General features: G+C 36.9%; 1 protein-coding gene across 3 annotated transcripts in view; it reads right to left on the bottom strand.

Annotated features, from left to right (window-relative positions):
• Positions 1-6,816: 6,816 nt before the first annotated feature.
• The window catches only part of LOC138703161 (CWF19-like protein 2), a 51,646-nt gene continuing 34,116 nt past the window's right edge, over positions 6,817-24,346 (bottom strand). For all 3 annotated transcript variants that reach the window (XM_069830823.1, XM_069830822.1, XM_069830821.1), the window contains exons 10-14: positions 23,667-23,864; positions 19,362-19,478; positions 8,659-8,817; positions 7,103-7,285; positions 6,817-6,997 (exon numbers count right to left, since the gene is read on the bottom strand). In XM_069830823.1, coding sequence (XP_069686924.1) covers positions 6,836-6,997; positions 7,103-7,285; positions 8,659-8,817; positions 19,362-19,478; positions 23,667-23,864 — 819 coding nt within the window. In that variant the 3' untranslated portion in view covers positions 6,817-6,835. The remainder of the gene's footprint in view (positions 6,998-7,102; positions 7,286-8,658; positions 8,818-19,361; positions 19,479-23,666; positions 23,865-24,346) is intronic.

Genomic DNA, 24,346 nt, shown 5'->3' with positions numbered 1-24,346 from the left:
AAAAATTTTTGGTAATCTTTTTTTTAATTTTCCAAAATTTTGATTTTTTTTTTAATTTCTTGAAAATAATGAATATTTCTTTTAATTTCTGAAAATTAAAAATTTGGATATTTTGTAAATGTTTGTCATTTTGAAGTTAAACCGTTTGAAAGTTACAAAATTAAAATTTGAGAGAGAGAGGGGGAGGGGGGAGAGAGAGATAGATAGGAGGGTGGGAGGGAGAGGGGGAGAGAGAGTGGGAAAAAAGAGGGAGGGAGAGAGAGAATAGATATATGGCAGAGGAGAAAATAGACGAGAAAATTTAGGTAAAATAGAGAAGAAAATAGAATTAAAATATAGAAGAATATAAAGCAGAAGATAGTGGGGAAGAATGAGGAAAATAAACGAAAGAATAGATGAGAAAATAGAGGAAAATAGAAAGGAAAACAGAGTAGAATATAGAAAGAAAATATGGGAATACAGAGGAGAAAATGGAGGGAAAATAGTGAAGAAATAGTAAAGTATGAAGAGAGAAAATAGAAGAGTAAATGGAGGAAAGTAGAGAAAAATATCGAAGCAAAGGGAGCAGAAATTGCAGGAGAAAATAGAGCGAAAATACAGAAGAAAATACGGGAGAATATAGGTGGCAAACAGAGGGGAAAAATAGTGGGAAGGAATCAATCAATCATATTTATTTGTCACAATTACAATAGCGTAATTATAAACAATGGTCAATAAAAAAAATTAAAATTCCATGTTCATATAGCTGTCAAAAAATTCATTAATATGATAAAAAGGATTATCTAAAAATCATTTTTTAAAACAACTTTAAATCTAAATAAGCTGAGTGGGCATTCTTAGGCAATCTATTAAACATATCTAAAGAAATAACATTGAACCATTTCTTGGTCTTTGTCTACCTGACCATGGGTGTTACAATATAATGATTATTTCTAGTACAATATTTGTGAAACTGGGTTTGAGAAGCGTGACTATTTAAACTAATCTCGGTATAGACTAAACAGTCATAAATATATTGATTAATTACAGAGAAATGAAGAAGAATTCTCTTGCAATTAAAACATCCTGATAGTGGACAGGAGTTTTGCTTGTAAGAGAATAATGTACTCACAATCTAGTGGTTAAAATTGGAAACATAGGAGGAGGAGGAGGAGGAGGAGGAGGAGGAGGAGGAGGAGGATCAAAAAAAGAATATATGTAAATTCCGTGAACTTAAGAATGAGGATGCCAGTCTAAGAATAAAACATATTTCTCTATTTATTATTTACCAATAAAAACTGTACAACTTCAAGTTGTCTAAACTTCTATGAAAAATTCCATATGAACTTAAATGTAGTCGAGGGCAAAATTCCACTAGGCAGGGTGTGATTTGTAGGAAGTGAGAATAACGGAAATTTCCCATGTGCTGCAAGAAAACATCCCCCATCTGCTCACACAATGTTTAACCACAGTCTAGTATATACAGTCACAAAGCTCAATATGTAGTAAATATGCATCTATAGATAGTTGCTAACCACTAGGATCGCTACTATCGCCTCATTACAAACAATGCGAAATAGTACCTGCACAGTCTATTGTTTCTAGTACCCTTATAAACTCAAGCTTCGTGACTGTATATACTAGACAGACTGTGGTTTAACTCTGTATTTTCTTCCAATTTATGAATTACATGCTTTCAGACAAATATTACCACTCTTTCTTTTTACTACTATCTCCAATCATTACACAAGTCTTATGCGTTTCTCCTTGTATGGAGAGTATTAATGACAGGAAAATTAATTTTAAAGAGGTTCTTTATTTAAAATTCACACATTTATCCAGTGGCGGCTCGTGGCTGAAAATGAGAGTGTACTATAATATGGGAAATTTACTTTTAAACAGTTGTTAAAATTTGGTTGATCTACTCACTAGTGGAACAGTATGAAGTTCATGCTGCATAATCTTCACTCAGTGTTCCCAACACATAAATTATATCCCTGTCAGTCTAACACCTGGAAATCCATCAGAATCCGTTAAAATAAAAAAAAATAAGACCACTTAATACATCTATATGAAAATGAAAGCAAATGTTAATGCAATTTTCTTATCATCTTGATTAAAATAATAATAATAATTCATTTACATCATCTGCCTCTAGTTCTGCAGTTTATGTGCTGGGTTGGTCTATGTTCCCTCTAAAATTAAACAATTAAAAATGACAACAGTTAAAAAAGTCAAAAGACAATGTAAATCATAATTTCCGCCAGAAAATCCGTCACCAGTCTTTTTCCGTTTGCTGCATTGAAATTCCGTCAGTTCTGACAGAACTGACGGAATTTCCGTCCAGTTGGAAACACTGCTGCCAGTTACTTTAAAATTCAATCCCTCCATGTCGGCAACCAGCAATCAAAATTTTAAATTCGAATAGCATTCCGGTGCATTCAAGCCATCTGTCGGAAGGTTTAAGGAGTAAAATAGGAGTACAGCATCTTTTAATTAAACTGTATTAAATATAGTACATATAAATAAGCTAATAATAAATGTTATAAACAATATGTTTCAGTTTTACAGGAAAGTTTAATAATTAGCATATGAATAAAATAGTCGTCCCTACATTCTGTGATCAGGACTTGTAAAATAGACACAAACTCACAAATAGTACACGACTGCTTCTCAGAGATGTTGTGATGTCCGCGTTGTTTGTAGATTGCAAACCATTTATACAAATAGTCACTCACTCCTGATTGGTTGTAGATTTTATAAAATGCCAATGCGAACGAGTCATTTCAATTCGCTGCTTTTCCTTGCAGCTCACACTGTTTATAATGGGAAACCATAGATTACATCACACAACAAGTGAATGTAAGCTCTCTGAACATGTGCAAGGTTCGCTGCATTTCACTGCAGTTCACTGCGATAAGGAAATCAGCACACATTACCGACTGGGACGTGCAGACAACACACAAGCTAAAGACAATAACAGTTTCCGATTCTGCGTGCATTGGAACGTGTAACACGAATGAAAGAAAGAAAATATAAATAAGATTATGTTAGGGACAGAAAATTAACTGTGTTCTCCAGCACTGCAGCATATGTAATTCATAAATAAATGTATTCTATACAAAAAAGAGTTGATTAATTCTTCCCCTCACCCCAATCAATGCAAAAATAATAATAAGTATTCATGTGAATAACCTAAAGAACAGGATTAAATACCAGAATAATATATTCCATGCTGACTATAAGAATAAAGATATAAAGTATAAGCAGCACTAAAAAAAAAGATAAAAAAATTAAAGTAAGTATATATAAATTAGAAATGTAAACGGAATTTAACCGCTAAAGTAATAAGTTAGCAGCTTTTACTTGTTCTACACATTTCCTTAACTGCCACTGCATGTATCGTCCTTTTAAAATATCTCATGTGTCTAATACTCCGAATTTGTCAATGAAATCATTATTGTTCTTGCTTCCCCCCACCCAAATATATGTAATAAAATTGGGAGAGATTATTTCCTTACCATAGAGCAGCAACTTGACCACATGTGCTCTCACACACCAGCCATGGAGAGATCATCTCATTGATGATTAAACACGGCAACACTGCTATTAGCAACTGTGTCTCAGCTTACCTCAGCTTTAGTAGAAACCAAATCAAGATTAGGTGTTGTACGCGTATATTCGAGTTTATAGCTTAAATTAATGACACATAGATATAAAATGGAACATTGAGTGTTCATATACGGTAAATACCTATTTATTAACATATTCAGTTCATACAGTCCAAAGACAATATCAGAAAAGATTCCCGGGTGTTGATATTAGAAGTTATCCAATGATCCGTGACCTTGCGAATAAATTATGGGTGACAGGAAGTGTTACAGAAAAGTAATGAAGATGTACTGACCTAACCCCTTCTGACTTTTTCTCTCTGAGAAACTTTAAAAAGATAAAGTGTATAAAAATAATTCAAACACCCTGGAAGAACTGAAAAACAACTTCTGGGAAAACATCACCCCATTTCTTAAATATCTGGACCAAGAAGAAAGGCAATTTCAGCATCTCCTTGACTTAATATGAGTGAGTAAATGATTTTACAATTGCTTATAATTAAACAATTATAATTTACATTAATAGTTGAGAGGATTCTCGAATCACAGATACCACACACTCTCTGTAACTACAGCATCACAGTCAGGGTGCGAATTAACGGGGGAGATGGCGGAATTTCCCCCTTGTTGGGAAGTTATCCCCCTCTCATAAATTCATATTAACATCCCTGCCAGAGATAACTTCTATCCCCCCCCCCTCACAAAATATAATTGTTTTAATATGAGTATACTTTATAAAGTATAAAGTAAGCAAAGAAAATAATATTGATATATTATCATGGGCAAGCTGACAACAATCAATAACTTAGGAATTACACATCTTATCTTAAGCCTGCTCATGGATATAATAATTGAATCAGTTGGTGGAAAAGGGGTAACATTCCAAAAAATGCGAAAATAAACTGAGATAGCAAAATTGTTCATATATCATAGTCCTACCTATTGAGCAGAAAAAGAGTAATATTCCTATCATCCTAATGCCAATGGCATGACCCATGTTTTGCCGTTGAGTAGAAGAACGGTAACATTCCAGGAATGTTACTTTTATTCCACTCAATAGTGGAGCACTATTGTGTTAGTTTTCATACTGTATGCAAGCACTGTAATAATCGTTTAGTTTCTTAGCTGTTTTAGTGCTTTGTTATTATAGGTGTTTCAGGTTATGTTTGATCATTCTTTTTTTAGTAGATTATTTTAGGACTCTTTATCAACATCTAGGTTATTTAGCGTCGGAATGAGATGAAGGTGATGATGCCAGTGACATGAGTCCGGGATTCAAAGCCGAAAGTTACACAGCATTTGCTCATGTTGGGTTGAGGGAAAACCCTAGAAAAAAACTCAACCAAGTAACTCGTCCCAACCGGGAATCGAACTCGGGCCACCTGGTTTTCCGGCCAGATGCGCTAGCCATTCCTCCACAGGTGTGGACTGTTTGATCATCGGTATTCTGTCTGCAAGATTTGGAAAATAATTTTTGAAGTTAGTGTCTTTGACTAAAAAAACAACAATGTCAGAAGAGGAAGATAATAAGCCAAGAAGAAAGAAAGGCAATGTGAACAAGAATACATATACAAAAGAAATGGAGAAAATATCTAGGAGTAGGGGAGAAGAGTTTGTAACCTACAAAGGCGTATTAGTCGAGACAACATTGTAACACCATTTTTATTATTGTTTCTTTTTCCACATTAGAAAAAAGTATTTGTGCACTTTTTTCGACAGTTACGTTATAAAGAAAACTTACTAATTGTTCAAAATATTTCTGTTCATTTTAACCAATATTCCATTTGACTGGAAAAAGAGTAACATTCCCAAACTTTAAACAATCAAATCTAAAAAACCAATTTATATATTAACAAACAAATATAAAGGCTGATATACTTGTAACTAGTAGTAAATATGACCCATTATAAGTTTTTTGATTAAATTAAAAATAAAGTCACAAAACAGTTTTCTTTTATTATCTCGAAAGCATGATTTTGGAATGTTACCCCTTTTCCACTCACCGATTCAATTATTATTATGATCAAGATGCAAGACAAGCAACTCAGTGCGACCAAGTGTTGAGCCGTATCGAATGAGGATAATAATAATAATGTTACATATGGTATTCTCTATCTTAATTCAACCCTGATCACAGTACATGGGTTAAAGGCTGGTTCACAATAAACCGGAAACGAGAATCGGAACGAAAACGAAAACGGTAAAATTGTTAAAATGTGTACATTTAAATGTAAGCATTCACAATTAACGAAAAGCTTGCCGGAGCCTGGGATCGGGAACGGAGAGTTGGCCAAGTTTCAACTTTGGCGTTCACGTTTCCGATCACAGCCCACTAGATTCATTCTATTGTCATCTAAAAGCTATTTTGTCATCGTATATTTTGTAGCAAGAAGACCATGACATAGCCTATGCATTATTTTGTTCTGTGCTGTGCATCATGGAACAAGTTTTATTTGATGAGATTCTAATTTTGAGTGTTGAGGAAAATCCTCACGTTTACAATAAGCGGCGCGCCTCGTATAAAGATGAGAAAATGAAGGAGAATACGTGGCTTTCAATAGCTGCATCTTTGAACATGATCGGAAGCGAATCATATTTTATTACTGTATTGGTTGTATTACACACTACATATTCATGCTTGAATTCAATAACTACCGTTGTGTTCATTTTTGTTCTATTACAAATGTTTCTTCTCTAATTATTTTACGTTATGGTAGACTTAAAATAGGTTGTGATAATAAATATGCATGGGCATATTTATAGTACCGTACCTAATGAAATGTTTCAGTTGAAATTTCGAAGTTGGTTAACCTGTGTTTATGTTGGCTGCATTGTACTCATGAGAGAATGTCATTGGTCAATTATACACAAATAACATCAGAATGCGTAATATCGACTTTACATATCGTTATTGACATACATATCGAAATGCATAGTCGTCTATGTTCTTGGTTTATTGTGAATCAAAAATTTTCATATTCACGTCCTCTGCTTCTCGTTTTCATTCTGGTTCTCGTTCCCGGTTTATTGTGAACCAGCCTTAATAATCTAGTTGTTGCTTCATGGTTAGGGAAATAATCTAGACATGCAGTATAATATTTCAGAACTTTACATACAAGCAAATAAGATTGGGCTATCTTCATTCCCCCTCCCATCAAGTCACACACTGCAACTAGGGATAAGGAAACCTTCACCAAAGGAAGATTACAAGTATATTTACACAATCAGGACATTATAAATAGCTCTCAGTCAGAGTCAGATGAATCTTCTTGTTTAGCGGTAGTGAAATCATACGATTTCCACCACTGTGAAAACTGCATAACTTTCTTCCGCTGCAAATCAAAATTCTCCCGTCGCTGCTTACGCCATATACTATGATCCAAATCCATCATTCCTCCTATTATTTCCTGCACAGAATTGATATAAATTACACACATTAATAATGCTAATACTAAATAAAATGTCATTTTAATATCTGTGTCTTTCCAAAGCATATAAATTATAACACTTACCTGTGCAAAATTTCTTGGGAACATTTTCTCATCTTCAATAACATGCGCAAACCCAGAATCTAGACCGAAATCCACAGCAAAATATGGTAATTCTTTTGGTACAGCTCTACGAACGTCTTTTCCACTCAAATCCACAAGTTTCTTGTTTGTTGCCCATTCTGTTTCACATTCCAGAATTGCTTTCTGTAAAACAGATCAAAACATTAACCACAACATCAGTAAAACATGACATGATGATGGACATAGGGACTAATGAATAAATATGATGATGATTAGTGCAATGACAACTTTGGAATCTGTAAGCTGCTGTTATATAATCAGGAGATCATAACTAACAGAGTCAGATAAGCCTTTTCGTACTGCTGCTGCTGCTGGGGAGGTGGTGGTGGTGGTGGTGGTGGTGGTGGTGGTGGTGCTGCTGCAGCTGCTGGGGAGGTGGTGGCAGTGGTGGTGGTGCTGCTGGGGAGGTGGTGGCAGTGGTGGTGGTGGTGGTGCTGCTGCTGCTGGGAGGTGGTGGCAGTGGTGGTGGTGGTGGTGGTGGTGGTGGTGGTGGTGGTGGTGGTGGTGGTGGTGGTGGTGGTGGTGGTTGAAATAGGAGAAAAAGTTTCAGCTATTAAATTTGATAATAATTGGAGAATATGTTTGTTGAAAATAGTAATTACCAGAGACCGGAAGTTTAGGCATTATGAACCATTAAAATAGGCAGGCAAAAAGGCATCATAAATAGCTAAAAGAGGCAGGCAAAAAGACATTATAAATAGCTAAAATATGCAATAAAAGGCAATTACAAAAACCTTGCACTAGACCCACAACCTTGCACTTTCCACAAAGGGATTTAGGCAGCAAGAAAAGCTTTACATAAGGCGAATGCAAATTGAGATTTTCAACTTTATGTTGCAATTACTGTTGGAAGCAAAGAAATCTTCTTCCCAGTAGCCTTGGAAAGTGCATTTTTGTGTTTGGTTGTACTGACATGTTGTGATATGAAATATTTAGTTAACTACAACAACGCCGTAATGAAAATTGAAAGAAAAATAACCGTTAAAAAATAACGTTAGACCCGCACTCATTGTTGCCTTGTCAAATAAACACAAGCGATATTAAAACGCTTATTGTTATACATTTTTGCACGGCAGCACCCATTGTTGCAAAGAGAATATGAACTGACTCAAAGACAATAATATACATTTGGTGAAGTCACTTTCATTGTAGCGGTTATAGAAATAAATTAAAATATACCTGTAGGCAATTTTTAATAATAACTGAATAAATAATAGATAAATAATCAAATGAAGGCAAAAAAAGCATTTATTTTGTAAATTAGGCATTTATATTAAGAAAGGCAGAAAAAAGCAACATAAAACTGTGACTTTTCAATCACAAAGGTATAATTCGTAGCCTACAGTTTTATTTTCAAAATGAAGATAGATTTAACACATTTAAAAAAGCATTCTGCCAAAGTTCCGGGCTCTGGTAATTACATTACTGGTTAGCATGTTGGTGAAAGTGGTAATGGCATTGGTGACTTAGGCAAAGCAATCAAACAATTTATTTACCTTGAAATATATGGGAGCTAAATCTCCTATTTCCTGTGGTACAGGTACACATTCCAGCATCATATGTGGGAACTTACGCAGATACATTGCAGTCTCGAAGAATATTACATCTTGATCAAACTTCTCTCGAAACATTTTAGTGAGCGTTTTTCTGAATGTCTGCAACAACAGCAACACAAATAAGAATGAAACATCTATGTTACTGAGAAAATGAAATAGAAAAATTATGTTTTACAATGCTGTGAGGAAAATAATAAAGAAGAAGATAATAAAAGGAAAGGGATTATAAAATCGAAGAAAGGAAAAGAATTTACTAGGAAAAGCACAAGAGAAAAAAAGAAACGAACAAAGGATTACAAATAAGGAGAAGAATAGGGAAATAAAAGACAATGAATGTAATGAAAAGAAAGGATTGGGGAAATGAAAATAGAAAGAAATGGAAGACAAGAATTGGATAGAAAAAAGAGAAGAAACGTTTAGAAAGCAAATTAATCGCCCCATGCAGAAAGGGCTTTAGTCCATTAGGCCTAGTTTTTTTTTTTCGTTGTTGGTAACTCTACAGCATCTATTAGATGCTTTATAGTTGTGCTAACAGATGGAGTTACTTGTCAACAATGTGACGCTTAAACGTGTGTTTAGGTTACTGCCCAGCGACAGTCCTGATGTATTTTTTTTTTTTTTTATTTATTTATTTATTTATTTTTTTTTTTTATCCAATGCCACCAGGTTGTCTTTTCGACATTTCTGATCTTCTCTCCTGGCCATGGCTTAGTTGTAACCCACTTCTGAGGTTGGGGCGCCTGGATGATTGGTTAATTAATATTAACCCAGCACACTCACAATCACACTCACATTCATACAAATTTCCAGACTCTAGACACCCAGGGAATTCTTCTTCTTCAAGAAAAATTCACCGAGCGCCGAGCCAGGGAATCGAACCCGGGACCTCCTGATCTGGAAGCCAAGATGCAAACCTAGTTTTGAGAAAACTAAAGAAAACATACTTTATTCCTTTCTGCATAGAACTCTGAGCCTGACACTTCAGTTTCTATCTTTCCAAGCATTGGACTGAATACCTTCTGCCGATGGAGTCACCCAAAAAGATATGATTTTCATCGATATCTCATTTTCTCAAAATTTGTGATTGAAGCCCTTTCTGCATGGGGCGATTCAAATATGAAAGAACTAGGAAAGAGAAAGACAGGAACGAAAGAAATGATTATAATTTATTGATTATTATATTATTCATCATAAATACAAATTTAAATATATATTTTACCTAAGTGTAATTAAAACTGGTATATTCCTTGGCATGAAACTGATGACTCCAATGTATGACAGAAACTACACACATACAATTATTTTTTATCCTATAATGTTCTAATTTAAACTAATGAATTTGTGCAATGTTTGTTTGACTCTTTTTTTTTTTTATAGAGTTTCACTGTATAATCTTTTAGTTCCCAAGATTTTTTGTGAACTATTGTACACTGGCAACTCTTTGAAGAAAATGGTCATACATGTCTAAAAACTCCAAGGCCTCTTGCTATGTTGACAGTGGTTTTCAGTCAGTCATGTCATTTTCTTTCTTTTCTTGTTCTTCGATGTGATACACCTTCACATTACTGTATAGCTGCTCTATATCTTTCTTCTCACATGGTGGAAGAGCACTGCCAGCTTTGAATGTGGAACCGATTCTAAGTTTGCCCCTGAATGTTGGACCAGACATCAGGGATCACTCCTGCACTAAAATTATCTTCATCAACAGAAGTAGCAGCATCTCCTTCGTATGCAGAAATGCATTTCCACTGAACCTAGCCTTCCTAAAGCAACTGAGATTGTTTTCCTTGCTGATTGAGTTCCATGCCTTTGCAAGCATTGACATTGCCTCGAGTATTGATAATGTATATTTGTCTTGACTGGAATTCAGTCTATGCAGCAAATTCAAAACATGGATCATGTAGAACTTTTGTTTAAGAGCTCTAATCAGAACTACGAACATCATTCAATTTTTTTTAATGTAGAAAACTTGTTAAAGCTTGTTGCATACTGTTATTTCCTTACTTCTTAGGCAGGAAATTCTTTCAAATGTTGTTGTTTTCTAATGCCAGGCGTTTGACAATAAAGTCATTTGAGCTCTTGCACTCCAATATTTTTCAAAGATATTATCATGGTCAGCCACTGAAGCACAGATTTTGAGATGTTCCGAATCCATTTCTTGGTTTGAGTTGCACAATGGGCAGTTAGGGGACTGATATATTCCAATTCTATGCAGATGTTTGGCCAAATAATCATGGCCTGTTGCCAACCTAAATGCAGCTACAGGCGATTTCTTTCAAATGTAAATGTGTTAAAACAGCAAAGTATAATTACTTTAATCATAAGCCACCAAGGTGATCTAGTGGCTAAAGCACTAGACTTATAATCCTGTGGACCCAGGTTCAATCCCCTGTGTACTACCCAATGTACAACTTATGTTGGACAAACACGGGTTTTCTCAGGGATCTCTGCTTCCCCTGTGGCACCCCAACAAATCTCCGTCATCATCTCATCTTATGGCGAGTGTAGTGTACAGCACAGCCTGGGCAATGACTCTGTCTACTCAACAGGCTTCATATGAGTGAATGTCGAAAAGTCAAGTACTCGCCATTAGCTAAAAAAAAAAAAAAACCTTGATCGTATACGAAATTTTGGTGCAAAATTATTCAGAAAAAACGTCTTAAGTGGTATCGTCCTAAACAAGTTTTCTTATAATGGAATAGAAACTAATGGAATACTGTAAATCAAAATAGATAGCAATAAAAAGAAAAAAATGAATTGAATAGAATAGAGCATACAGAATAGAAATACAAAAAACAGAAAAGATAGCATAGAATAGTTCAGACTAGAATGGATATATCGTTCTATAGTTAAATAACCAATAAAACGAGTCATAAAAAGAATAAGTAACAGCGAACAGGCAAAACATCAAAATTCAAAATGGAAAGAATCATTCAAAGATCCGAAACTAATTCCTGATCTACCTCGAAAATCTGCCGTGGCCATGTTTAGATTGATTACTGGTCATGATTGCTTCAGTAAACACCTCCATCGTATTGGAGTACTGAATTCACCTAAATGCTTACTGTGCACCAGAGAAGAGGACATGGAGATGGAGCACCTGGCTAATTGTGAAACTCTTAGGACATTTGTGGACCTTCCACCAAAATATTGGGAAGCAAGAAGGATGATGACTTCACTGTTAAATCCAGAGCATTAGATATACACACACACACACACACACACACACACACACACACACACACACACATAGTTAAATAAAACAGTATGAATCAAAATACATTGAATAGATGGAATAGAATATAAGAGATAGAATAGATTAGATATAAAAGAATAGAAATTAGAAAAGACTGAACATAATAGAAATGATAGAACAGAATATAGAGAGAATAAAATAGTAAAAACTGGAAGAAGTACACAGAATAAAAAGCAACATGACAATAATAATTTTTATTTAATTATATTTTCAAAATTGCTATTCATATCCATTATTGTATTTAACCATACACTAATTCCATTTCTACCTTCTACAGTCGATTAAAATGCCTTGTGTCAATTTGTCATTTATAAAACAGACGATATCTTATTTCTTAATGTGTTAAGGCAAAATAAAGCCCTGCCAGGATATGCATCCAGCACAATACCTTAATGTTAACACCCAGTCCACTGTTGTTTAGTCAACTGTCCGAAGACAGGTTTGAACCTCATAACTAACACCAGTAAGGCATCACTCATGAGGCAACTAGGCCAGGAGATAATGGGATAGGATGGCCAGTTCCTTTCCCCCTCCAATGCATACATCGCCGATTAATTATTAGAGGGATTTAATTTTCCTCATAGATGCCGATTAGGCATTAGGGGTTTTCACAAAGGACATTTAAACATTTGAAATGTGATTTTCAAACTTGTTATGTCTCACAAACACAACTTACTATGAATTAGGGATGAGCAGGGTCCGTCTATGCTTATCTACTTAACAAATATTAAATATTAAAATACTTGTCACATTTTATTAGCTTGAACGTTTTCGGCTTGAATAAGCCATCTTCAGAAAATTATGCCTGAGAATATATATAAATGTAGATTGGTACATGTAGTACAATGTGAACAAGGAGTTAATAATGAGCCTCTACTATAAACAATTGTGGACTCAAATAAATGTGAATAAAATAAAAAGCTATATAAGCTGTGGTCAATAAAATATTAAAATGTTAAAATATTAAAATATGAAATGTTATCCTGAGCTACAATTTGCTGAACCATCTGTGACAAAGCTCCAATGATGTCTTGAATGTAGGTAATTCAATATCGTGTGTGTGGTGATGGTAGTTCCGTACCCAATAGCAGTAGAGAGACAACTGTTCTGTTTATTGACCACAGCTTATATAGCTTTTTATTTTATCCACATTTTAATTAATTTGAGTCCACAATTGTTCATAGTAGAGGCTCATAATTAACTCCTTGTTCACATTGTACTACATGTAACAATCTACATTTATATGTATTCTCAGGCATAATTTTCTGAAGATGGCTTATTCTAGCCGAAAACGTTCAAGCTAATAAAATGTGACAAGTATTTTAATATTTAATATTTGTTAAGTAAATAAGCATAGACGAACCCTGCTCATCCCTAATTCAATGTATTAGCTTATCGGTCCTCATCATGTCTCTTAAATTTACAACTTACTATGTTTTTTGGTTTAGTTTTGCAACATCCTCCCTGGAGCAACCAGACACATTCTAATATGAATTTTTACGCAATCCTTTATCATTCTTAAAAGTATAGACATTAGCTACTCTTCAGAATGCAAAAGGTGTACAAGACAAAAATACAAAATGCTATTAAAAATATGAAAGTTTACTATTTCATCATCTACTCTGTACCAGATACCTGCACAACGGCCCAGCCCATGGGCTGCTTCAGCACTGCACCGCACTGGGCTATACAGTGTCGCACGGAACTAGCCCGTGATGTCACACTGCATCACTGCATGGGTCGTGGCGGACTGCTTTTGGAGTGGTTTAGTGCGGTGGACTTGTTTGTATCAAAGCATCGAGCCCAAGTTTCCGCTTCTACCAGTTACTTATGAATTGAGTTTGCGCGCGCGGGGGAGGGGGTGTGTGTGTGTGTGTGTGTGTGCGTGCGTGCGCGCGCGCGCGTGTGTGTGTGTGTGTGTGGGGGGGGGGGGGTTCGATCAACGATCAGATTTTGATTTCTGTTTTTCAAGATGAGTCCAAATAATGATACATCACAAAGAAAATACAGTCTCTGTGAGACTGCTATTACACTATCAAAGTTCTTTGACAAAGAATATTATATTATAGATATATTAATTTGTCCTACAGAATTTATCTGTAATATTGACACTTAATATTTTAGGAGAAAAATTCGATCCGGCACCGGGGATCAAACCCGGGTCCTTGTTTCTACGTACCAAGCCCTCTGACCACTCAGTTACCATTCAATCCACAGCACCGGACCGAACTCTCCTCCTTCGATGTTTCCCTTTGTGGCCTGACTCCAAGTTAGGCATATATATGTTGACGTGTATCCAATGTCAACAGCCATTATACTAGGAGCACACTCAGTTGAGTGACTTGTTGGCCGCAGTTATTATGCACTGCTAGCTAAGAGAATATTATAGATATATTAATTTGTCCTACAGTAATATATCTATAATATTCTCTTAGCTAGGAGTGCATAATAACTGCGGATTCCTGGTCAAGAAGTCATTCAGCTGAGTGCGCTCCTATTGTCTGTAGACATTGGATACACGTCAACATATATATGCCTAATTTGGAGTCAGACCACAAAGGGAAACATCGAAGGAGGAGAGTTCGGTCCGGTGCTGTGGATTGAATTCGGCGTAGCTTAGTGGTCAGAGCGCTTGGTACGCAGAACAAAGGGCCCGGGTTCGATCCCCGGTGCCGGATCGAATTTTTCTCCTAAAATATTAAAGAATATTATGGTAAAATATTTTATCAAAGATCTTTGATAAAAGATTGGGGTATATTACACTACATAAAATCCTTTAAAATCTTTTATAAAAGATTTTATCACACATAACCTAATATTAGGAACAAATCTCTCCTTTGTTCCACAACAATGAACACGTGTTCCGTGGATTTGTTGATGCTGATATTTACGCAAGTTGAAAAAGAAACGCCTTTGCGTTAAACTCCTGATCACAAAACAAATATGTGGTCAGGAGTTAAACCATGGATTGCAAGACGTGATAAGAGAGGTATACATCAGATCTTATTAAAAGAGCTACAATGAGAGGACTTGAAAAGTTATACAAATTATTATAAAATATTACTTACTTACTTACAAATGGCTTTTAACGAACCCCCAGGTTCATTGCTGCCCTCACATAAGCCCACCATCGGTCCCTATCCTGTACAAGATTAATCCAGTCTCTATCATCATATCCCACCTCCCTCAAATCCATTTCAATATTATCCTCCCATCTACTTCTCAGTCTCCCTACAGGTCTTTTTCCCCTCTGGCCTCCCAACTAACACTCTATATGCATTTCAGAATTCGCCCAGTTAATATAAATATCATATTATAAAAATTATTTATTTACAACATTTCATTTCCTACACATTCCAATATCACAATTTTTCCGGTAGCAACAGTCCAGTTATATTTGCATTCCGCAATACGTGGTACAGTCATTAAGTTCTAATACTGAGCATATAGTGGCGTTGTGGTGCACTATAGCGCATAGGTGGTGCCTTGGTATGATACCTTGTCAGTTAGTCTCTCGACCCAACAAGAGACAGTTGAGTGCATGCACTGCAAGCAGAACTACGGTCTTTGTTGTGATGGTGATTTGAATGCGCACGTCGGAACCCGAGATGTCACAGTTTGAGCAACGGGCAAACATCAAGTTCTGCCAGAAATTAGGCAAAACTGCTGCCGAAACGTTTCAAATGATGCAGCAAGTTTACGGTGAGGACGCAGTGAGTCGCAGTGTTGTGTTTAGGTGGCACCGACGTTTTTTGCAAGGAAGAGACAGTTTGGAAGATGATGTGCGTACTGGTCGGCCACAAACAATTCGAACTGAATGCAAGATCCAAGAAGTTGCAACGTTGGTGCGTGCTAACCGCTCCCAATCGGTAGACGATATCGCAGCAACAGTAGGGGTCAGCCATGGTACTTGCTACAAAATTCTGTCTGATGACCTGAACATGTCTCGTGTTACCCAGCACAGTGTGCCACGAATCCTGTCACAAGACCAACGTGATGATCGCATGACGATTTGTGGTGACCTCATCAGTAGTGTTGACGATGATCCGACGTTTCTCAACCGGATAATAACTGGAGACGAAACTTGGTGTTTCCTTTACGATCCGTAACTGAAACGACAATCCGCCACCTGGAAAACGCCGTTATCACCACACAGAAAAAACCGCGACAAGACAGGTCAAAAGGCAAGGTGATGCTTGAACTGTTTTTTGATTCAAATGGAAATGTTCACATGGAATTCATCCCAGAAGGTGCAACTGTGAACAAAACCCGCTACAAAGAGATCCTTGGCCATTTACGAGATTCAATTTGCCGTAAGCGACCTGAGCTATGGCGTATAAAGAATTGGCTGTTGCTACATGACAGCGCTCCTGCACATCGCTCTGTCCTTGTCCAAGAGGAACTTGCAAGAGAACAGGTGACAGTTCTTCCACACCCTCCGTACTCTCCTGATCTCGCACCATGCGATTTTTTTCTCTTTCCTCGCATGAAAGCAACCCTACGTGGGCGTAGATTTCATTCTTCCGAAGAGGTCATGACTGCCACAAAAGAAGCCATACGGGACCTTCCTGCCAACATCTTTCAACAGTGCTTCCAGCACCTATACCAACGTTGGCAAACGTGCATAATGGCCAACGGAGACTATTTTGAGGGAGGATGTGGTTCTGTTTAAATGTACGCTGTGTTATGCGGCATCTTGTGATACATCCAGATTCTTGTGGGAGCCTACCCTCCAGGCGTCAAGTCTTAGAACTTAATGACTGTACCACGTATTTGTATCAAGGTAGAAATTTTTTATCAAAGATAATAAGCTGCACTTACAGAGACCCGCAAATCCGTTGCACTTTTTTTCTAGACTTTATTCTGACTACCTCAAATGTTTCAGTCTTTAATATCTGGAAATAATGGCGATATCGAGGAACGGAATGCGGTGTTGTATTCCCCATTGACTTACTAAGCTCACAATAGCATCAAACTGGGAATCCGGAACACAAGCCGATTTCCGAGAAAAAAAATACCAACCTCTGATCCGCCAACATGCTCGCTGCCATAACTACGCCGTATGTGTAGTGAGAAAATAGCTGATAAGTGGAGCGAATAGAGCTCCTCGAACTCTATCTGTAGTGCAAAGGACAACCCTCTGTCCCCAGCCATATGGACGGTAGAGGCCAGCAAATTTAAAAAAAATGGTCATTTTGACTTTCTAAAACAGACACTTATCAGATTTTACTCTACACAAGGAGAATGAAGGGGCACACAGACCCGCCCTCTTCACAGTAGCATCCCCGCATGTTAACTAGTAATCATACGTAAAATGGAGCAAATCCGTTGCACTTTTTTTTCTAGATTTTTTTTCTGACTACCTAAAATGTTTCAGTCACTAATCTCCGGATATAATGGCGATATCGAGGAACGGAATGCGGTGTTGTATTCCCCTTACTTACTACACTCTCGATAACATCAAACTGGGAATCTGGAACACAAGCTGATTTTCGAGAAAAAAATACCTCTATTCCACCAACATTCTCGCCGCCATAACTCCGTCGTATCTGTTGTGAGAAATAGCTGATAAGTGGCGCGAATAGAGCTCCTCGAACTCTATCTGTGGTGCAAAGGACAACCCTCTGCCCACAGCCACGTGGACGGTAGAGGCCGGAAAATTTAAAAAAAATTATCATTTTGACTTTCCAAAACAGACATATCAGATTTTCTCTACACAAGGAGAACGAAGGGGCTCAGAGACCCGCCCTTTCCACAGTAGCATCATCGCATGTTAACTAGTAATCACAGTAAAATCGAGCAAATCAGTTGCACGTTTTTTTCCAGACTTTTTTCTGACTACCTAAAATGTTTCAGTCTCTAATCTCCGGAAATAATGGTGATATCGAGGAATGGGATGCGGTGTTGTATTTCCCCTTGGCTCACTTCGGACACGATAGTATCAAATTTCGAATCCCGAACTCAAGCTGATTTTCGAGAAAAAAATACCAACCCCAATTTCGCCAAACATTCTCGCCACCACAACTCTGCCATATGTGTAGTGAGAACAAAGCTGATAAGTGGGGTGAATAGAGAGACACGAACTCTATCTATAGTGCAAAGGACAACCCTATGAACCAGTCATATGGAGAGTAGAGGCCGGCAAATTAAAAAAAAAATGGTCATTTTAAATACACAAAACAGACTTTTGTCTACACAAGGAGAACAAAAGGGTTCAGAGACCGGCCCTTTTTACTTTAGCATCCCCGCATGTTCACCAGTGATCTCTAATAAAATCGAGCATATATGTTCTATTTCTTTTCTAGATTTCTTTCTGACTACCTAACATGTTTCGGTCTCTAATCTCAGGAAATAATGACGATACCGAGGAACGGGATTTGATGTTGCATTCCCCCTTGGCTCCCTTCGGACATGATAGCATCAAACTGCAAATCCCGAACACAAGCAGATTTTAAAGAAAAAATACCCCTATTCTGCTAATATTCTCGCCGCCATAGCTCCACTGTACATGTAGTGAGAATGAAGCTGATAAGTGGGGTGAATAGAGCTACTCGAACTCTATTTGTAGTGCAAAGGACAACCCTCTGGCCCCAGGCATATGGATAGTAGAGGCCGGAAAAATAAAAAAAAATGCTCATTTTGACTTTCCACAAGTAGAACGAAGGGGTTCAGAGACCCGTCGTATTTACTGTAACATCCCCGCATGTTTACTAGTGATCACCAATAGAATCGAGCAAATTCGTTCTACTTTTTTTCTATATTTCTTTCTGACTACCTAACATGTTTCAGTCTCCAATCTCCGGAAATAATGGCGATATCGAGGAACTGGATGGTGTGTTGTATTCCCCCTTGACTTACTTCGGACACGACAGCATCAAATTGGAAATTCCGAACACAAGCTGATTTTCGAGAAAAAAATACCAAGGCTTTTAACCCCTATTCCGCTAATATTCTCGCCGCCATCTGTCATAGGCTGCGAAGCCCAGTGCGATGGGCTAGGAAGCGGCCGCGTCAAGCAATGTTGGTCTTGGGTGGGCTGGGCTGCTTACGCATTAGGACTGGCAGCGCTGAGCGGTGGTCCAGCATGCAGGACTCTGCTCTGTACTCAGTCTGATCTTAATTGAAGAACTGTGTGCAATAACAGTGTTAATGTAATAAATATCTTTTGAGAAAAATTACATAAAAAAATTTCCAATTTTTAAGAACAAAATCTAATTAAACTTATGTCAAGGGCTTACATATTAATAAAATTCAAGATTTTATAATCCATAATAGTTGGGAAAATCTATCTACGCAATAACAGTATTAACCAGCTAACTCTTGTATTGCACTCAGCTTCTCATTATAGCTCAACCGAAATGTTAAAACAAACAAATCACTACTGTACCTGCAACTCACTCCAAACATCTTCATCCAGTTGTGTAGCACATGGGACGTGGTACATGGGCATTATAAAACAATGACCTTCCGTTAGCGACTGGTGTGGTGGTAAGCATAAATACGCCTGAAAGCAGAGAGATTTAATTAATTTTTTTATTTAGATTAACTAACAAATCAGATAATTTATTTCATTTAACTCAATTATTGTAGTAGTTCGACATTACTATTTTAGAGACTTCTTCTACCTTCATCCTACTCCTTTCTCTCCCTTATAGATCTCATTATCCTAGTTACCTCCATCTTCAGCCTTTTATCCTCTCTACATGACTGCTCACATATAAAGATATTATCCGAGGTCATTCAGAGAGAAACTGGACACAACTATGAAGCCTCTGATATGACCCACAGGGGAATGAGTAAGTGCAAAAATTAACTTTGTTTGCCTCGTTTCTGGTCTTATATTTTCAAATTATAAATTTAGTGTGTTATTGCCTTTCTCCCCGGCTGTTGATCATAAGCGCCAATTTATGGCAGGAAAGATTGCATAAGCACCAATGACAGTATTACAAAAGCATCAATGAACCATATCAAAATGTGCCTACATCAATATACAATGAAACATGGAAAAAATACATAGAAATGTAAATTTGGCAACATAGCTGCAGAAATACGCTAATTCTATTCACACATTGATTAGTATGATAAATATAATATAAACTAAAATGATTGTATTCAAACATACGATACGATACGATACGATATATGATATGGTTTATTCTCACACTAATCTCTCTGGTCCTGCTGGCCCTTCACATTTCTATCTTCAGGCCAGCAGTCCCGTTCTTACTATTTACAACTTTTACATTACCAGACTTGCATAGTTCATCTGATCATTCACCTTGTCCTCCATGTTCATTCATTATACTTGTTACTTACTATAGCCCTATTTCTACGTTTATTATCTAACCCTGCTTATCTTCTAATCCTATCTTCTACTACTTCCTATTCATAACAAAACCTAACAATTTCCTTTACTACTCCATATTCCTACAGTCCCTATTTATTTACATTTGATACTCTCTGCCCACTATTTAAATAAAATCATCATTCCTACTCCTAATTCTTAATCACTATTCTTCCATATTTCACTGCACACTTCTTAACTAATCCTTGAATCCACTAACACACCATTTTCTGAGATTATAAGAGGGTTTATCCTTGCTACTGCCCACTCGATTTTCACTATCTGCTCTATTTACTTTTACTATACTTCCTCTTCTTATCCCTAACTCTCCTTTTTTACCCCTATCATCTTTCTTGTGCTCCTTAATCTTTACCAGATGTTGACTCACGTAGCATTTGTTTCTCTTGCTGACACCACAAATGTCCCCGTCATTGCTCCCACTCTCTTGACACACTTCACTCCTATCGTGACATGGTGACATCATTATCGACTTCGCCCCCTCTCTACTTTTCACAGCCTTCCCTCTCTTTTCTTGTGTCAGCACAAAGTTCTGGATCTTCGTACTGTTCCATGCTGCTCGATCAGAATTTGCTGCATTCAACAAAACTCCAACTTCCGCATTCTCTTGCAGCAAATATATTATTTTCATTCATTCATTCTCCTGGCACTACAGTTCATGAAGGAACCTGGCCTCACCTATAGCTCTCGCCCAATCTTCCCTGTTCACAGCACACCTCCAATTCCTTATTCCCAGCACCTGCACATCTTCTCTGACATTATCCATCTACCTCTTCCTGGGTCGTCCTCGTTTCCTCCTACCTTCTGGGTGTTGAGCAAGAATCTTCTTGAGAACTCTCTCCTCTTCCATTCTCACAACATGACCCAAGTAGCACAATCATCTCTTCTTTGCTTCTGCTACCAGGCCTATTTCCCCATAGTCTTGATACAGTTTCTGATTATATATAATATACTACTCCCCCCTTTCACAGATCGCCCCAAAAATCCTCCCTTAACACCTTTCTCTCCCACATTTGAAGCCTATTTTTGTCTCGTTCAGCAAATGTCCATGTCTCACACCCATAGAGAATCACCAGTCGAATTATGACGTGGTACACAGTTAGTTTAAGCCTTCTTGAAAGCCTGGAGGATTTAAATAACTTGTTAAAGACTTATTACCTGCTGCTATTCGTGCTTTAATCTCAAAACATATTATATAGTTGCGAAAAAAAAATTGGACATACACAGGCCGTGTTTCAAAGCTACATTTAAAGCTGAAGTGAATTAGATAGTCGACTAAATAGTCGAATGTGACATAAGTCATGATCTAAAGCTGCATAGTGCATAGCAATGAAGTCTGTAGTAGCTTGTAAACAAAAATTCTTGCTCGACTGATGACTTGTTCACTAAATAAACATGGATGTCTCATTATCAGCAATTGGAGCTACGGAATCTGAAGACACTTTCGAAGTATAATGAAAGTATAATGTAGAATAACACATTAACGTTTAACATTGACATTGTTAGTACCCATTCTTTTAAGTATTGTAATATTTTAGGCCCTTATTTTTCCACATAACTCATAATAAAACTGCATTACTCTTCTTTACTTAGCGCTGCACTGTGATGTCACAGTTTTTAGAAAAATAGTGTATGAAGAAGGCCTTGATCCTAGTATACATGTCCAAAACTCCCTAGTGTACAGTTTGCTAGTCACTAGTGTGTAGTATGGACTTGGGCTTTGGAACACGGCCATAGATGCGTCATCAGCTAAAATATCGATTTCTTCATTTGATAAAAACTATAAATTACTTTGAATTGTTAACATAAAGATTTCACTGTCAATATCAACATACTGAATTTGCTCGAGTTTGTTAGTCAGAACGTGACTTGTATATTTTTCAATTGTAATACAGCTTCTTTCAAATTTATGAGAGCAATAGGAAATGACTTCTTTCCTTTCCTTTACACAGCCATTCGAACATTAAAAAAAAAAGGGTTATTTCCTTTTTTTCTGTACACAGCCATTCCAACATTCAAAAAGGGCTATCATTTTCTATCACACTTAACTCTATTGTATTATCTTGTTGGGTTTATCTTTTAATTGATCCTTTGCTATACAATTACAACTAGGCTATTCCGTAAAACATGGCTATCCAATACCTGAACATTCAATGCTTCATATATGCATGATTTCCAGACTTGCTTAAAATGTCTGTGATGCATGATTTCCAGATTTGCTTAAAATGTCTGTGATTTTGTCGTTAGTTACAATTCTACTTGAACAAGCTTTAAAAGCATGCTATTTCACCACCGCCCATTAGATGCATTTTTCAATACTTCTAACTTTCTCGCAATGTGCACGACACAACTTCGTTTGTAGCTGTGTTGTCAAATCATTCTTAGAGATAATTAATATTAGAGGAGAAAAATTCGCTCCAGCGCCAGGGATCGAACCTGGGTCCTTGGTTCTATATACCAAGCGCTCTCACTATTGAGCTATGCCGAAGTCCAATTCACAGCACCAGATCGAACTCCCCTCCTCCTGTGTTTTTCCCTTTGTGGCCTGACTCCAAGTTGGGCATGTACGTTGACATTTATTAAGTCAACTGCCATTATACAAGAAGCGCACTCAATTGAGTGACTTGGTGGCCGGGATTCTACAGTAATATGCACAGTAATCTGTACAGAAAGTGCACTGTTGCTAGAAGAATTCACTAAAGATTTTTTTTAATTTTTTTTTTATTTATATTCTGTAGAACCAAAAAAATAATAATCTTTAGTAAATTCTTAGAGATGCTTTCATTTATTGCTATTATTATGTTTTCAATGGCAGCATTGCCGCTTCAGTTGTGTCGTCACTGATGCTTATGACAGTCCTTATAAACAATAGTTGGTGCAACATAATTCATCGTTCTCCCCAAGCATCCAGTCATATGTACTTGAGATGTCTTTGTACTTTTAGTGTTAATTCAGTGTTGTATTTGCTACCATTTCTTGTGTCGTAATTTCAATGCATATTCTATACTTGACGACAATGACGAATTAAGTTCATCGTAAAACATATACTGGAATGAGACTATAATGGATCACTAGGATCTAACACGTGAAGGACATGATGGTGATGGTGATGGTGATGGTGATGGTGATGGTGGTGGTGATGATGATGATGATGATGATGATGATGATGATGATGATGATGATGATGATGATGATGATCTGGTTTTCATACTTTGTGTATATGTATCTTCTAGCATCAAAGATGAAAGAAATTTAAACGGTCTCTATCAGGAATGGGTTAAGTATAAATGCAATGAAGAGAAGTTACAAAAAATGTAGTAGTAATTGTACCTTATTTCCAATGGCCACAATAAGATGTTTCAGCATTGCCTTGCTATCAAAACACCAGTTGCAATTTTCCAGTACTCTGTCCACGATTTTGTGTTCTTTGATAGCTTGACTGCGTTCCCTTGCTTGTATCTTGCCATCAGACTCCTTCTGCCGTACACGTTCCGCGAATATATCATCCATATCATCATTATCAGTAACCTGAAAAGAAAAATTGATCAAATATTAATTTATTATCAAGTAACCAATCACCAATATTTATAATACTGGGTATTCATTTCAAAGTGTGTCATGACATCACTGTTGGTGAGTCAGTGATTCAAAGCGAGTTTCAACTTTTATGTCAGAGAAGTTGCCTATTAATCAAGGCATTCAATCTGAACTTGAGAACGTGTACGGTATAACTTGAACGTCGTAGCAACAGATGGCATTCTGTATGGTCTGTGTGCTACCATAACCTCTTTGGAACTGTGTTTTGAGCGGGCAAGTCATACGCAGGGTATTTGTTATCATCGGTTGCGTACAGCAACATTCCACAACACAAATCAAATACTCCGTGTCCATGTTGACCGTCGAAGTTAATGTCAACAAATTCTGTACGTAAGTAATCGTCTTAACCCTCTCCCCATATTTCACAGTAACAAAAAAACTCTCCTCAGTACGTGTTTCCAAACAGTTCACAT

This window comes from Periplaneta americana, chromosome 7 (assembly GCF_040183065.1).
Source record: "Periplaneta americana isolate PAMFEO1 chromosome 7, P.americana_PAMFEO1_priV1, whole genome shotgun sequence".
Taxonomy (NCBI): domain Eukaryota; kingdom Metazoa; phylum Arthropoda; class Insecta; order Blattodea; family Blattidae; genus Periplaneta; species Periplaneta americana.
Note: the sequence above shows the minus strand (reverse complement) of the source record. Positions and strands in the feature narration are given on the sequence as shown.